This window comes from Lemur catta, chromosome 4 (assembly GCF_020740605.2).
Source record: "Lemur catta isolate mLemCat1 chromosome 4, mLemCat1.pri, whole genome shotgun sequence".
Taxonomy (NCBI): Eukaryota; Metazoa; Chordata; class Mammalia; order Primates; family Lemuridae; genus Lemur; species Lemur catta.
The window spans coordinates 41079589-41096544 of NC_059131.1; the positions used below are offsets into that span (position 1 = coordinate 41079589).

Sequence of the window (16956 nt, forward strand, 5' to 3'; positions counted from 1 at the left end):
GAGGGGGGAAAAGGTCGAAGATATTTTGGTTAAAAGATCAAGAATCAGTAATTATGCAAAGTTCAGTGTTTGGCCACTAAAGTGGCCTAAAATAGTGTTTCTTTCAATGACTTTAATTCATTTTAGGACTGTCACTTTAATAAGTAATTTTTAAATATTAAAACACACTGAGCTTAGGCTTTCATGTGCCATAGTAATACCCCTTTCAAAATAGCCTATCTCCTTAAACAGACAAATTTAATTAAATTTCTGAACTAACTCATAAAGAAAAGTTTGCTTGATGGCCAAATTTAAAATGTAGAGAAAAAAATTCCCAAATTTAAACTTCTTAAATTAATGAGTTACCTATATTAGAATTAATCTGTAAAAACTCAGTCAAGTAGATTGCTGAACATGCAGTAATTAATAATTTGCCACACTCCTTTGACAAGGAGAGAATATGAGATATTCTGACTTTCTCCAGCCACACATCAAGAAATTTCTAAAACTTCTGACTTTTCAATGTTTTAAAGACAGTTTGTCAGAAAGGGCTAAATCCTAAATGCCAGTAAACATTTTCATAGTAATATTTTCTTATTCTAAAGATTTACAGCACCTCAGACAAAAGTTGAAGATTCCACAGTAACTCCTTGTCCAGCTCTTCTTCATTCAATACATCATCATCTAAAAACAGCAAAATAGTATCAGGGGGAAAAAACTATGCATTCAGCTAAACACATCACTTCGTAATATTTTTATTTAATATTTCTAATGCTGAGGAAAGTCTCCTTCAGGAAGACTTTTTATTTCTTCTTCATGAAGCCAAGCTTGCTTCAAAAGAAGGGAGAACTCAATTATCAAGAAAATAAATATATCAACCAACACTTCTGCTCCTCTACATCTCACAAAGTAACTGATATTTTTGAAGGTAACTTCTAGATAGATGTTGCATGAAAATATTAATTCAATAAAGTAAAATTTCTAAGCTACCTACCAACCTGGATATCTTTCTTGGGGACAATTCCTGACAAAACTGCAAAATTAAAATATTGTATAGCTAAAAGAATCTCTTGTCATTAACAGAGTTCTAGAAACCAAGAAAAAAATTTATCTAAAATTGTAAAGACAGAATAATGACCTCATGACTTACTCATTGTAAGCTGAGTTATAACACTGCAGCAGTGGGGAACAAATAGCTTCAAAGATTCTTCTGGGCAGCACTGAAAAATATTTAAATAAATACGCTTTTTTGAAAGGCAAATATTTAATGGTCACAAAATATATAGTAGCACTATTTTCAGTGGCAAATAAAAGCTATAGGCAGCTATTCCAAGAAATATGTATTTAAAGTATAACAAACACTTCTGAAATAATTAGCCGCATAAACTTATTGGTTGCTGAGTCATTAATTACATCATAAACTCACCTTTACAGCAGCACGGCACATGTCTGCTACCATGCGACCTGCTACTCTTGTTTCAAATATATGTGAAATAGAAAAATTAAAAACCTTCTGAAGGGCCACCTGTTAAGATATGTAAGAAACAAAAATGTCTAATCAGCATTTTTTAGAAAATTAAATATCTCATAGAACATAAAAGAAAATGATAAATATATTCAGACTATTCCAAAAATGACCAAGTCAGGAATTTTTAACCATCTGATTTTATGAGGATTTGCTTAATAATGTTACGTTCAGGTCTAACAACAACCTTTGCATGAGATTCTAACTTGAACAAAACATTTGAAGTAGAAGATTTTACTTGCTACAGAAACTCTACACTGGTCTCCAACTCCTGAGCTCAAGAGATCCTCCCACCTCAGCCTCCCAGAGTGCTAGGATTATAGACGTGAGCCACCACACACCTGGCCTTCAGAGTAATTATTTTTAATTGTAAAATTTTGAAAATACAGTTGCTTCTTGTTATTCTCAGTAGTTACGTTCTGTAACGTTGCTATGAACACTGAACTAGTAAATACTGAACTATTGTTCCTAGGGGAAATATAGGATTAGGTTCCTATGAGGCTTTGGTCACAATATTTTCATCAATGGGATCAATACACAATCCTGTTCTAAATGTGTTTCTGTTTACATATGGTTGATTCATTAACATTGAACTCAAGTCAATATACTATAACTCACGCCTGACAAAGCTTACCTAATACATGTATTTTTTCCATTAGGCACAGCACAACCCTCTCAAGCTTAGGAACTCTAGATCACACTTACGCATTAACTCTTGCAGGCATTTTTTTTGACATTTTTATTTTAAACAGCAAAGTCACCAACAAAAAGCATGAAAATGCAAAAAACATGGCACTAAATAGATTATAAAAAGAACTCTTGTTTACAGACTGCTGATGTAAGTAGGCAGAGTGCCCTGTTCAACCTTGGCAGGAAACATGTGCATTAGGTAACTTATATTTTTGTCACCCTGAGCATGTCCTCATAAAAGCACTGATTTGGGGGATACAAATAAATCTGGGCAAGTAGGTGAGTTTGCAAAATATGGAATCTGTAAATACTGAGACTTGACTATACATCTTTTCAAAAGTTTAATATGGATAGAAAAGATAAACTGACACGATATGCATACTTCAAAGTAACTTAAAGTTTAATTTTAAGACATCAAATATAACTAAAAAACTGGAAGTTTATTTTTTGCAGCAATGCTCTTACCATAAATATGTCTTTGGAACACTGGGTGAGAATTGTACTAAACGTAGAAGACAGACCTAATTCAACCAAACTCTCCAAGTGAGTCATTTTCTCAGTTTCTGTCTCTTCTCTTGTTTGCTCCAATGTGCTACTTTCTATAAGTCCAAAGCATCTAAATAATCCAAACACAGCATAATTATAGTAATTAAAAACTGGTTTAACATTTTTGGTGGTGATTTCATAAGTTTCTATTGTCTTGTGATAACCACTCAATTTGTACATGGCTCATAAATCAATCATCCTTTTGTAACTTTAGAAGGAGCCGTAACAGATAAATAAAGGTTACAATGAAGAGAGAAACTAAGGTTTCGAGATAGGACAGTCATTTTCTAGAATGTCAGCTAAAGGGTTGGGTCCGGGCTACAAGCTCACCTGTCCATAAACTGTAAGACGAAATCCTCAAATTCAGCTGTGGCTGAACAAAGTTCTCGTTCCACCTATAACATCCCAACGTGGAGAAAAATTATAAATCACCTTTGGTTTTTTCTTTGAACCAAACTCAATTATTGCCTGCCAAATACATCTAACAGTAAATTATTATATTGGATACTGTGAGAAACAGCACTGTAAACATTTATCAGTTTAAAACAACTCAATCTGCTACCTTCCACGAAAGAAAATAAGCAACAATTAACATATTTACAAGGGCCACAAACAGAAGTTAAGCAGCATCTTTATTATAAGTTATAGTTTTCAAACTGCTGGGATAAATGTAAAAGATAGTCTCTCACAACTTGAACACCCAGGTAACACAGTCAAGTAACAACATGCTTGCAATAAAGAAAAGAGTTCTGAAAGAACAATATAGTAATGAGGAAAATCTCTCTTCATTAGATGCCGATCCCACTGGACAGATTAAGGTCATTAAATATGAAATGTCCCATTTCGAATCAAAAGCGTAATTTATCATAACTCAAACAAGAAGCAGTACAATTAAACAAAGTATGTTCCTAACCTATCGACACAGTTTTGCCACCCTAACAATAGCTTGCTTATGCCAGCAGCGAAGAAGCCTGGAGAGCGAGTGGCAATGAAATCGCAAAAGGCATTTTCCACAGCTTGTTGAGAATTGAGTATTTTTCCTTGCATGAAGTGGTCCAAAGCCTGGAAGAAGTGGTAGTTGCTGCAATGTCTGGTGAATGCGGTGGATGACAGAGTTTCCAAGTCCAGCCTCTACGGTTTGAGCAGCATTGTTTGTGCGACATGTGATCCACCATTATCTTGCAAGACATTGTCTTGCCTGTCTCTGTTGACCAATTACCGCTGCTTAATTGCAAGCATCCTCGTTATTTCGTCCAGCTAGTTGCAGTGGACATCGCTGTGATCAATTGACCATGGTTTCATGAAGCTGTAGTGGATAATACCAGCACTGGACCACCAAACAGACCCCACTGGCTTTAAATATTCAGTTTTGGACTGTGTTTTGGCACTTCATCTTTATCCAACCCTTGTGTCCAACACTTGCGATTGCCAAAAAGAATCCGTTTTTCATCACACGTAACAATACAGTGTAGAAATGGCTGGCCTTTATGTCGTGACAGCAAAGAAAGGCAAGCTTCGGACAATTTCTCTTCTGACGCTTGTTTAATTCATCCATCTATCCAGCTTCTTTACCTTGCCAATTGGTTTCAAATGGTCCAATACTGTTGGAATAGTAATATCAAATCTTGCTGCTAGGCTGGTCCGATGATAATGGGTTATCAGAACTTATTAACATTAGCGTCACTAAAGTTGGTATACAACCCCCCACTGCTAAATTTGACTGGCCAAAAAAAACCCCCCAAAAAACAAAAAAACTTTGCTGCTAATTCACATGTAGGTTGAGATGGATTTGCTTCCACTACAGCTTTTAGCTCATCGTTATCCACCTTGGTCTCAGGTTACCCATGTGGCTCATTTTCAAGAATAAAATCACCAGAAAGGAACTTCTAGAACCATCAACATACTATGTGTTCATTAGCCACACCCTTCCCAAACACTTTGTTGATATTGCAAGCTGTCTGTGCTGCATTGGTTCCATGATGGAACTCATATTCCAAAATAACATAAATTTTTGACTTATCCATGGCTTCACAAAAATTGCTCTAAAAATAAATTTGAAAGATAATCACAAGCTACAATGTACATTTGAAAGATGGAGGATGTACCTTCACAATAAATATAAGTTTCCAAGTGAAATGTCAGAGATATCAACTGTCAAACTTAGTGCTTAAGGAAATAGGACATTTCATAATTAATAACATAATATTACTAACAAAAGATGATGGAAAAATAAAACACCATCACCTTGCTTAACAAAACATTGAAAAATGACAGAAAATTTAAAAATACCCTCAGATGTCAGTTATTTATAAAAAGGGCCTATTTTTGACCCACCTCCTATGGTGGGTGCTCTGCAGACTGCCTTGCCAATGATGGCCTGGCCCTCCATTTATACCAGTCTAGTCACAGAATAGTAATTTTACTTCATAGACCTTGTCTAAAGTTGTTTCTAAACTATCAAATACTACTATGCATATGCAGTAAGAATTAGAAATTGGTTAGCCCCTTCATATCCAGAAAACATCCTTACTTCTGTGAGGTCATTTCTTTCTTGTAATACAGATGAACAATCTACTAAAGGCACCAGAGTAGAAAATGTTGCTATAAACTGGAATGTGATCTGTGGGAAGATGCAAAGGATTTCCAACATTAATTACATAATTCTCATTTGAAAGTACAAATATACTGTGAGCTACAATAAATTACCCACATAAATTATCTTGAGGGAGATCACACAACAATCGTTCTGGATATTCTTCACTTATAATTGAACATTTTAAGTTTCCTCATAATTAACTGGATGTTACTTTAGGAACAATGATATTATAAATTTGTTTTCATGCAGTTACTTATGAGGTTGAAGCAAAACTTTTGTCAAGAGAAGTTATTTGTCTCCCACCTAAAAATGTAACATTAACTAAGGATAAATTAAAAATGCTAATGCAGAAAAGCTAGAGACCAGAGAAAGGGAAGATGAGCAAAGTGGTAAGTCAGAAGATGTATATAAGTAGAGTCTGGCATTTTATAAATAGTAACTTTTCATCATATCCCCTTGTTATCAGTGTAGATGAGGGGAAGTGTAATGATCATGCTATGATTTTTACTATCCTTAAGAAAAATAATAAATATATAATGAGCTTTAAAACATCATATGATCATTAAATGTATACAGGTATTAGCAAATTACTTACAAAGGAAGGCATTAGATATCAACCATTCACAGATTTAAACTTAGGCATCTAAAGATATAATTGCTGTTACCATCAACAGATTTTACACTGAACTATGTTCTAAAAGGTACTTGAATAGAAATTAAAAAGATGTCTATTTACAAAATTATAACTTAAAATTTTTTAAAAAATCTTCAATGTGCTTACCATGCATTTACTAAAGTCGTTTGGATCCACCCCAGGCAATGCTCTCATCAACAGAGGTAGCATGTGTGTTGGACCTTCAGGAAACCATCTGCCCCCTGATACCAAACTGCGGGCTACTCCAATTACACAACTTAAAGTAGCTGTGAGCTGGTGAGGTTCTGTTAATGTCTCTAGTGCAGGATATGTTCTACAGTTTGAAGAACAGAATTTTAAAAGTTTCCAGATAAACATAATGCCACAATACACTAAATATAATAAATTCACAAACTGCATTTTGACTTAAAGGATAATAGTCAGCAGAATACTTAATAGTGAAAATCTGCTATCAAAGTTAACAGAATTACAGTAGTCCCCCCAATCTGCAGTTTCCCTTTCTGTAGTTTCAGTTACTGGAGGTCAACCAGTCTGAAAATATTACAGTATTTTGAGAAAGACAGACAGACAGACACCACCTTCATGTAACTTTTACTACAATATATTGTTATAACTGTTCTATTTTATTATTATGTATTGTTCTTAATCTTTTTTTTTTTTTTTTTTTTTTTTTGAGACAGAGTCTCGCTCTGTTGCCTGGGCTAGAGTGAGTGCCGTGGCGTCAGCCTAGCTCACAGCAACCTCCAACTCCTGGGTTCAAGCAATCCTCCTGCCTCAGCCTCGCAAGTAGCTGGGACTACAGTCATGTGCCACCATGCCTGGCTAATTTTTTTCTATATATATTTTTAGCTGTCCAGCTAATTTCTTTCTGTTTTTGGTAGAGACGGAGTCTCGCTCTTGCTCAGGCTAGTCTCGAACTCCTGACCTCGAGCAATCCTCCCGCCTCGGCCTCCCAAAGTGCTAGGATTACAGGCATGAGCCACCATGCCCGGCCTGTTGTTAATCTCTTACTGTGTCTAATTTATAAATTAAACCTTACCATAGGTATGTGTATATAGGACAAAACATAGTATATATAGGGTTTGGTACTATCCACAGTTTCCAGCATCCACTGGGGGTCTTGGATCATATCCCCCATGGATAAGCAGGGACTACCGTACACAACTAAAGGAAAGATACACAGACTATTTATTGCATGTTTCCCCAATCCCCTGCTACCTCATCATCTCTCACCAGGCAAATTCCACTGCGTAAAAGAACATAAACCAGCAGAGAGTGCATTGTTTCAGTCACGTTAATCCACATTATACTACACTAATGGTCAATCAGTAATTATTAGAATTCAGAAATAACAAGGTACAAATATTCCACTCTTCCCTTTTATAGGAAAAACTATCTTACTAAAATACTAAAATTTATCCCATTTTATACTTTCTTAACAAGTTGTATTTTAAAATTACAAATCGGTTATCAGAAACATATGAGAATATTCCTGACACTAGAAATAAGCCAGGGGAATAAGACAAATGCAATCCTGATACTAAGTAAGTGTTTAGGAGTCAAGAATATTGACTCTTTTCTTCTTGTTTTTTCTTTTTCAATATTCACTCTTTAACTCAGTGATTTCACTTCTGAAAATCTACCTCATAGAGGGCAAAAATCTAAATGCAGGCATTTTAAATCCCACGTATATAGAAAATGTAAACAATAAGAGAAATTTCATTATATTTTAAGTGGGAAAAAGAAGGATTTACAACTAGGATAAAAACCAACCAAATCTATGCTTATATTGAAAGATGGAGAAAACATACCAAACTCTTTAAAAGAGGCTGTCTTAGAGACATAAAACTAAATGTCTAAAATTTTTTCTACATTTTCAGGTTTTAAGAGAGTTTTGCTTTCATAAAAGAAAAAAATCTTCAAAAGTCATGCCACTTCAAAGCAGCACAAAACTACAATTGAAATTCTCAAAAAAAAGGTCACTGTATTATCATTTTTGTACATCAAATATTTACCTTGGCCAAGCATTCATTATCACTCAGTATGCTGACATTAAATTTGTCCAAAAATTGAGGACTAAAAAAAATGTGATGAGTATATGTATTTATAAGCTTTTTCCTTCTTCTAAAAATATATCTTACTATTCATAATCAATCAGCTAAAAAACACTGACATAAGGCAAACCAAAGGGAAAGTAAAGAAACATCAAAACACCCTAAACTTCAAAATTTTCACTATGTACAACTGTCAGCTTCTGTGACCCCATGGAGGCTAAGTAGCAAAGAACACTGGAATCTGAAGGCAGGGAGGAAAGCACCTATCTTCCCCACCCCATTTCCTAATTTATACATGTTGGAAGAATTTCAGTGCCTCAAGATATGTACACAAAAATAGGAGAGGTTGAGACAGTGAGATACAACCTAACTTGAATATTTATGGCAATGAAAGCAGGGGAAGATAGCATAAGCAACTGAAATTTACAGATAATGGAGCCCGTTTTTAGGTCAAGATCTTGAATAGGGTACCCACCCTTCCCCAAGTAAATGTGACCAATACTTACCCTGTCTCAACAGTGAGTCAGAAATTAGGCTATAGTCCTGATTCTACCACTAAGGACCTTTCACATATTTTATGGAATTCAATTGCTAGATCCCTCTGGGCTCAAAGAACTAACATTATCCTCTACTTCTAACAAAGATATTTAGAGATAGATCATAATGCTCAAGTTCAGAGAGCAGAGGAAGCAGAGGCATAACAAAAAGCTTATGTTAATTTGCTCTTAAATATTCAAATAATTAAGAGCAGCTCTCTCTCAGTAAACACACGATGCCTATATTGTGACAGTGGCTTGGCAAGTAGAAAGCCATTTTCATTACTGTTTCAACATACAAAACAAAATGAATGCAAAAAAATGTACACTGTAAAAACAATATACCTAAGATTATACAATACATGAAAATAATAAAGACAATTAAATTTTCTTCTATATCACCAATTCTAAGAAATAATAGAAACCAAAAACCACTTTAACTACCATGTTCTCAATACTTAGTGACATTAACCTACATTTTGATTTAATAAATAAATGAATGAAAAAAAATTTTTAAATACCAAAAAAAAAAAACCCCAAACTAGCTAGATTTTAATTTATAAGCAAACAATTTTGGAAACTAAAACATGCATATGTTCCAAAACATTTATGTTATCCATTTTATTTCAATTTCCTTTTTCTCTCCTATAAACCTTCATCAAGTTACCCATCATTATGCTAAAATGTCTTACATCTCCTCTAGGAACAGGAATAAGCACCAAAAAAGCAAATCAGAAGCCATAGATAAGAAAAAAGAATCAAGCAGAACAGAGGAGGAGACAGAACAGATGATAAGAATAACCTAGCAATGGCTGAGGCTTCAATAAAACACACACTCACCTTTCAAGCACAGGGGGTATTACTAACTCAGGTCTCATGAGTGCAAGATTCTGCAGAGCCTGGGCTGCTTCTAGACTACCAGTTTTACTAAACATAGCCAAGAGGACAGGCTGAATAATGCATTGTACAAAGTCTGTAACATCTTGATCAGTAAGCTTATGGCTATCAGGCACAGGAGTTAACCAAGAGGGTTTCTTGTATCTTTCACGATGCAATCTTCTAACAACACTGTTTGGCAACCGCTGAAGTAGTTTCATTAACTTGTTCTGGGAATAAAGAAGTAAAAAGTTCTAAGTAGGTTCTGCTTGCCCACACAGATACATACATGGTTCCTTCCTCTCTACCCTCTCAAGAAAATATTTTTAAAATAACAACTTTTTATGGCTGAGCTGCTAACTGTAAAAAACAAAAAGTTAAATTAATAAATAAATAAAAATAACAGCTTTTATTATCTACCTACAAAGAGCTGCATGGCATAACTAGAATGAAACATTCTTACCAATTAATTATTCATAATAATTAATGAAGATGAATTTCAAATTCTAGTTTTAAAAGAATTTCTAAATTTTCTATTACATGAAAAGCCATTTGAACTGGGCAACTTAACAACAACAAAAACAGTTGATACAATAAAACTGAAAAGAGGGTTCCATGCTTTTTTTGTGGCATTTCTGTTTACCATTTATTTGTCCAAAATGTGGCATTTTGCCTCCAGTTACCACATCAGTATTGTCTTACTTTATTTCTGTATGTTCTAGAACACAGTAACCTTAATTTGCATGTATTCACTTACACATAGCCAAAGCTAAGGAAGACAGAAAATGTATTACAAATCACACAATACGCAACAGTTAAGTCTGACATCTTTAAAAATTTCAAACCCTACAGTGCAAAATCAAAATACTCACCAGCCAGCGCCCATTATTTGAAGGATGGTAAAAAGATGTGATGCTGTTAAACAAACCAGCCAAGTGTTTTTGCACTAGCTTACTTGGTCCACCCTGTCCAGATAAAAGAGTAAAAGTGTCAGTACTCACATCATACTGCAAAAATGAAGGAGTCAACAGGACCAAGCCTATACGTAAATCTCTAATGTGGTTCATATCCATCTTGCTGACAAAAATCAATTCTACCTCTAAGAGTCAAAAACAATTCTCTGATGAACTTCATGCAAATCAATTCAAAATATCCTACTAAAAATAAAGGTAACTTACTAAAACCAAATTAGAAAATTGAAAAGATATCTTACGATAACAGTATATTTTACTGTTCTGCAGTCAAATACATTAGATACTAATATTTATCGCTAAGATTATCATCTTAAAATAACCAAGAATGGTAACATCAGGCAAAAAAGCATTCCTTAAATGACCCAATAACTGAATTTTTTCTTATATGAAATGGAGAGGGGAGATTTACATAAATGCATTCAAATATTTTACGATTACTTCTAAATGTTTAAAAATATTAAATCTGTTATATTTGATCACATTTTGACTCAAAAGAAACATATTTTTATTTCTTGATCTATTACCAAAACAAACAAACAAAACAACCAACCAAACAACAACATAACCTGAGAGAAAAATGAAGAAAAAAGCTAGTTTTCATCTTATCAAAGTTGAACAGCCCTGGCATAAAGGACTACAACTTGGCCTTGAAACCTCCTATCTGTCTCATGATGATCTTCTTTCAAGAAACAGCACAGGCCAGGTGCGGTGTGGTGGCTCACGCCTGTAATCCTAGCACTCTGGGAGGCCGAGGCGGGTGGATCGCTCAAGGTCAGGAGTTCGAGACGAGCCTGAGCAAGAGTGAGACCCTGTCTATACTAAAAATAGAAACAAATTATCTGGACAACTAAAAATATACATATATAGAAAAAATTAGCCAGGCATGGTGGCGCATGCCTGTAGTCCCAGCTACTCAGGAGGTTGAGGCAGAAGGATCGCTTAAGCCGAGGAGTTTGAGGTTGCTGTGAGCTAGGCTGACACCACAGCACTCACTCTAGCCCGGCAACAGAGCGAGACTGTGTCTCAAAAAAAAAAAAAAGAAAGAAAGAAACAGCACAGACCTAAGATAAAATGTCAAATTACATTAGGACTATGCCTTCCTGCTAAAATGAAATCTACTTACATGTTTCCCACTCCATAATTCCATAACAAAATACTCACAGAGTTTTCAGAATTCTAACATAATAATTAGCATTATTGATTTTTATTATATTTTCACATTTAACACAAAATGAAGCTGCCAATGAGAACTGCGTGGGAAAGCAAAGTTAACTCAAACAAGGCTGATATTAATCACTGTCTAATTCTGTAACCCCCCCCAAAAATCAATTTTAACTCACTGTATATATAAGATAATAAACATCCAAACGTTTTTGCTCTTATTTGAGATTAGGGAGAAATGGGATTTTCTCTGTTTGATAATGAGATGGCAAAAACAAAGGGAGCTTAAATTATTTTTGTTTTACCTTAGAATGAAATTGAAGAGGTAAACTTCTAACAACCATTCTGTCTTTTCCACATAAACATACTAATGTCAAAAAATAATTCAAGAAGGAGACAGATATAGAAGCAATATATGAATAAGCCAGAAAATAATAATGTTAACATAAAGTTGTTCTAATATTCATTTTTGAAAGAGGGCATTGAAATCTAAGCTTTTGGTATATTTTTAATTTTCCTTCACTGATGTCAGTAAAATAATCCTTCATATTTCTCCCTTCATTAAGATTACTTGGTTAATAAGCTTTGTGCTCAGTATGTTTTATGTGAACATTAACAGTGAATGAGTAATGGACCATCTGAGCATATGCAAAACTGAGTCCTACTCCCACCTTGGCAAACTCCTTTTATCTACAAGTCTGGTTCTTACCTATAAAAATGTTAGACATTCTGAATCCCTCAAAACTCTAAATTTTTGACTCTATGTTTTAGGTCCTTTGATTAAGGAGATTTACAAATGATATGAACTACCTTCTAGATCTGATAAATATGAGCTTACTAAATCAGAACATATCCATGAATCAAGTCACCAACTAAGCCACTAATATGAACTTCCGTGATTATTCAGAATTTTTATACAATTAACACAAAATAGAGAAGACATATAAAAACAAATATAATACATTACAAACCATCATGGCAGTGATCCATATTACAGCATGTCCTATATCATAAGCATTTGTTAAAAATCTTGGGACTAACACTTGACTGCTTCCCACTGGGAGGTTCAAGCTTCTCAGAATTCTCGTAAATATCTTTAAAAAGAAAAAAGAATTAAGAATAAATATTTACAGGTACCAAAATAATTCTTTAAATAAGTGTTATATATTAATGTTATTGAATATATTTGAGAATTTTTAAGCAAAATAATATACTGTTTAGTAACTTGCTTTATTCTTTAAAAATTACACATAAACATCAATAGATGCATTGTATGACACTCTGAGGTCACAGGCACTAGGATATGTACCCAAAAACCAAGCAAATAAGACATTTATAGTTAAACATAAAAAGGCAAAATACAGATGTTGTGGTTAAATATGAAATATTCTGACTTCTTTCTGCTCCCTAAATACACATAAATTCTTTTTCCTATGCTCCTATTCCATGGCAAGGATGCACAACAGCATCAACCTAGATGCAAATATTTTCTAGCAGGTTACTTTCCCTCTCAAACAAATTTTTCTCGGCAGGCATGGTGACTCAAGTCTGTAATCCTAGCACTCTGGGAGGCTGTGGTGGGAGGACTGCTTGAGCTCAGGAGTTCGAGTCCAAGCTCAGCCAACAGCGAGACCCCATCTCTACTAAAAATAGAAAAAATTAGCCGGGCAACTAAAAATAGAAACAAAAATTAGCTGGGCATGATGGCAAGCGCCTGTAGTCCCAGCTATTTGGGAGGCTGAGACAGGAGGATCCCATGAGCCCAGGAGTTGGAGGCTGCTGTGAGCTAGGGTGACACCATGGCACTCTAGCCCCGGCAACAGAGCGAGACTCTGTCTCAAAAAAAAAAAAAACTATTTCTCATTTTTATGGTGTGTGTAACTCTCAAAATTTTAATGTTGACTTGATTTTCTTCCCTAAGAATTTATATTTTAATCAGTCACTTAATAATTGCATCTTAACATAACCAAATTTATATTTTATTGTATTTTTTTTAAGAGACAGGAGTCTTGGTATATTGCCCAGTATGGTCTCGCTAACTCCTAGCCTAAAGCAATCCTCCCACCTCAGCTTCCTTCTTTTTTTTCCCCCCCCTGGAGACAGTCTCACTCTGTTGCCCAAGCTAGAGTGCTGTGGCATCAGCCTAGCTCACAGCAACCTCAAACTCCTGGGCTCAAGCAATCCTTCTGCCTCAGCCTCCCGAGTAGCTGGGACTATAGGCATGCGCCACCATGCCCGGCTAAATTTTTCTATATATTTTTAGTTGTCCACCTAATTTCCTTCTATTTTTTAGTGGAGACGGGGTCTTGCTCTTGCTCAGGCTGGTCTCGAACTCCTGACCTCGAGCAATCCTCCCGCCTCGGCCTCCCAGAGTGCTAGGATTACAAGCGTCCACCTCAGCCTCCTGCATACAAATTTCTATTTTAAATCTATCATGATTAATAGGTAGAGCCCCAAAGATGGGGAAAAACGAATTCTCCTCCTCAATTAGTTTCTAATGGCCAACAAGAGAGGAAGACAGCACAAGCAAAGGCAAACAAAGCATATGACTTTGGCTGCTCCCCAACCTTGCTCTAATGTCACCTGGATGCCCCACCCCACCCCACTGAACCGCCACAGGTTATTCCACTGCCAGTGAAATAATACTGCAGATGCAATTTTAAGCAACACTACACTTAGAGACATTCTAGCTTATTTACTCTAGAAAAATATATAATGTGATCTAAAAAGTAGACAATACTCAAGAGTGGCAATCAAATACAATACACAAAATTTGCTGGAAGGTCTGAATATATGATACCCTTAATAATATACTTAGTATTTCCCAAAATACTCACTCTGAAAATTGCAGTTCATGTCCTGCATAGGTATGACAAAACCCACACATTTATGATAGCTTGATATGTTCAAATTATCTTTTGAAAACAAAGGACCCATCCCTGTAAATTATTTATATATGTTTTTCCTAATGGTCCAAAAATATTTTATGTGGCATCTGGAATTAGCATACAAAAACACTTCTCCTTTATGACATAAAGTTGATGGCAGTGCTGTTGTATATATGTTCACATGTTCTTAATTACCTTTGGTACATATGGATCCCAATCTATGTACCCTATATTATCTGTAGCCAATCGAGCAAAGAGATTTACTAGTTGCTGAAAGTAAACAAAAAAAGACAAAATAAATACATTCATTGTTTTTAAGTATCACAGTCATGTTCTTTATCCATTTGTTCTTTTCAGCAATCACTATACAATTTAATTTAACATATAGTTTGACTTTTTTCAAAACTTCCAAATTTAAGTTCTGATTCATGTTACACATTTTAGAATCAACTACAGTTGAAATGCTTCTCTAAAGCAAAATGACAAAGCACTATCCCCAATGTAGACAGAAAAGGAAATTTTAATTGAACAAATATGCAGAAACATCCACTGCGGGTCCAACACCACGCTACTGTAGGTACCCAAAAAATAAATAAATTAATAAACAAGGTCTAACATTTCATGCATTTCACAATAACATGCTTATACAAACCAAAATAAATGTCTACTTTTGTTAGAATATAGAATAAAATAAAAATAAAAGAAAAGAAATAAAAGAAATTGCTCATAACATTGGTAACAGCCAATTCTAAGGAACTCAGATGTCTGTTTATCTCCAAAGTGAAAAATAGAGGACATAAAAAAAGGGGGATACTCACCCCCTCCCACTGTGGGAGATTTTGCACTGAAACCCAAAGGCCAATTAATTCATCAAACCAAAGTCTGAAGAAGAAAAATGTTGTTATGAATAGCAAGTGATTATAGAAAGTGGTTCAAAGCCAGGTATCCTTTGTATTTTTTAAATCTAGTATTCTTACTGATAACTACACAACCTAGAAAAAATAATACTGAAAGTTACAAACTTAATAGAAGAGTATTTCTTGTAGAATATTCCCTTTCCAATTTATTTATGCTAAAAAATGTGATCTCACCTATTAAACTACTTCCTTATTAAATAATTATTGTCTATTCCTATTTAACAACTGTTTACAATTTTTTTCTTCCTCTCCCCTGCGTTTATCCCTTTATCTGTGTTCCTGTTACTACCTGTTCTGGCTATTCTCCCTTTCTTTCTCTCCTAATTTCTTAAACTAAAACCCTCAATTTATTTGGCTGGTCATACAAGTATTATTTCCTCTTTATTTACAATCTTCTGTTTAACTGGTTCAGCCTTCACATACTTCAGGGATAATAAAAATAATAACTTGTGTTTGCAAATTTTTTTTTTTTTTAGACAGAGTCTCACTTTGTTGCCAGGCTCGAGTGAGTGCCGTGGCATCAGCCCAGCTCACAGCAACCTCAAACTCCTGGGCTCAAGCAATCCTACTGCCTCAGCCTCCCGATTAGCTGGGACTACAGGCATGCGCCACCATGCCCAGCTAATTTTTTCTATATATATTTTTAGTTGTCCAGATAATTTATTTCTATTTTTAGTAGAGACGGGGTCTCGCTTAGGCTGGTCTCGAACTCCTGACCTCGAGCGATCCACCCGCCTCGGCCTCCCAGAGTACTAGGATTACAGGCGGGAGCCACCGCGCCCGACCTGCAAATTTTTTTTTTACTTATTATTGCTTTACTGGTTTGTACATCTTTATTTCCTGCTGTATTCTAGAATTTGTCAAGATATGTATATACTTACTTAAAACCTTTATGATGAAGTTCTGGAGGAAGGGAGGTAGGAAGAAATATTTCAAAATAAGTGATGGCCTTTTGCATTGTTACATCAAAAGGGCACATTAAAGGCCGCCATTCTTCTAGCATCTCAGCTGTGGCATCTGCTGGAAAATATCTAATAAAAAAGAAGGTTTTCATGTATGATCATTGCTAAAAGCTCTACAAAGCAATATGTGACTGACAAAAAGGGGGAGGCGGAGAATGGATTTCAAAAGTTACAACATACACTACCAATGTCATATTAGCCCACAATAAACACATTTTCACAACACTAAAATACCCCATCACACTTAGGATAAGGCAAATTCTCCTCTTGTCTAAGGGAATTTTTTTAAATGTGAAAATGTTGATAAAACTCAGATAAAATACAGTCACTGAAATCACCTACAAATTTAAATATGGTGGTTGTTTTACTACCTTTGTGCTATGTAATAGCAATTGAAAAAAATCTCGTCATGTAGAATTCAGTCTACATAAGAAAAGCATAATTGTCAATAAGAAAGAGAACATCAGGAATCTCTAGCCACCTTTGAATAAACCATTTACCCTCACTGGACCACAGAGTCCTCCTGCATACAAGAAAGGATTGTTACAAGAGAGGACTGGACTAGATGATCTAGTCCTACAGGCTCTAATATTCTGC

General features: G+C 35.0%; 1 protein-coding gene across 1 annotated transcript in view; it reads right to left on the minus strand.

The window, feature by feature from the left end:
- Positions 1-16956, minus strand: part of PSME4 (proteasome activator subunit 4) — a 100054-nt gene that overhangs the window by 51769 nt on the left and 31329 nt on the right. Inside the window, 13 exon segments of the mRNA XM_045549600.1 lie at positions 596-663; positions 1130-1199; positions 1406-1504; positions 2660-2810; positions 3071-3135; positions 5271-5360; positions 6118-6304; positions 9422-9687; positions 10330-10422; positions 12564-12686; positions 14676-14750; positions 15299-15362; positions 16279-16428. Of these exon segments, the coding sequence (XP_045405556.1) occupies positions 596-663; positions 1130-1199; positions 1406-1504; positions 2660-2810; positions 3071-3135; positions 5271-5360; positions 6118-6304; positions 9422-9687; positions 10330-10422; positions 12564-12686; positions 14676-14750; positions 15299-15362; positions 16279-16428 (1501 nt within the window).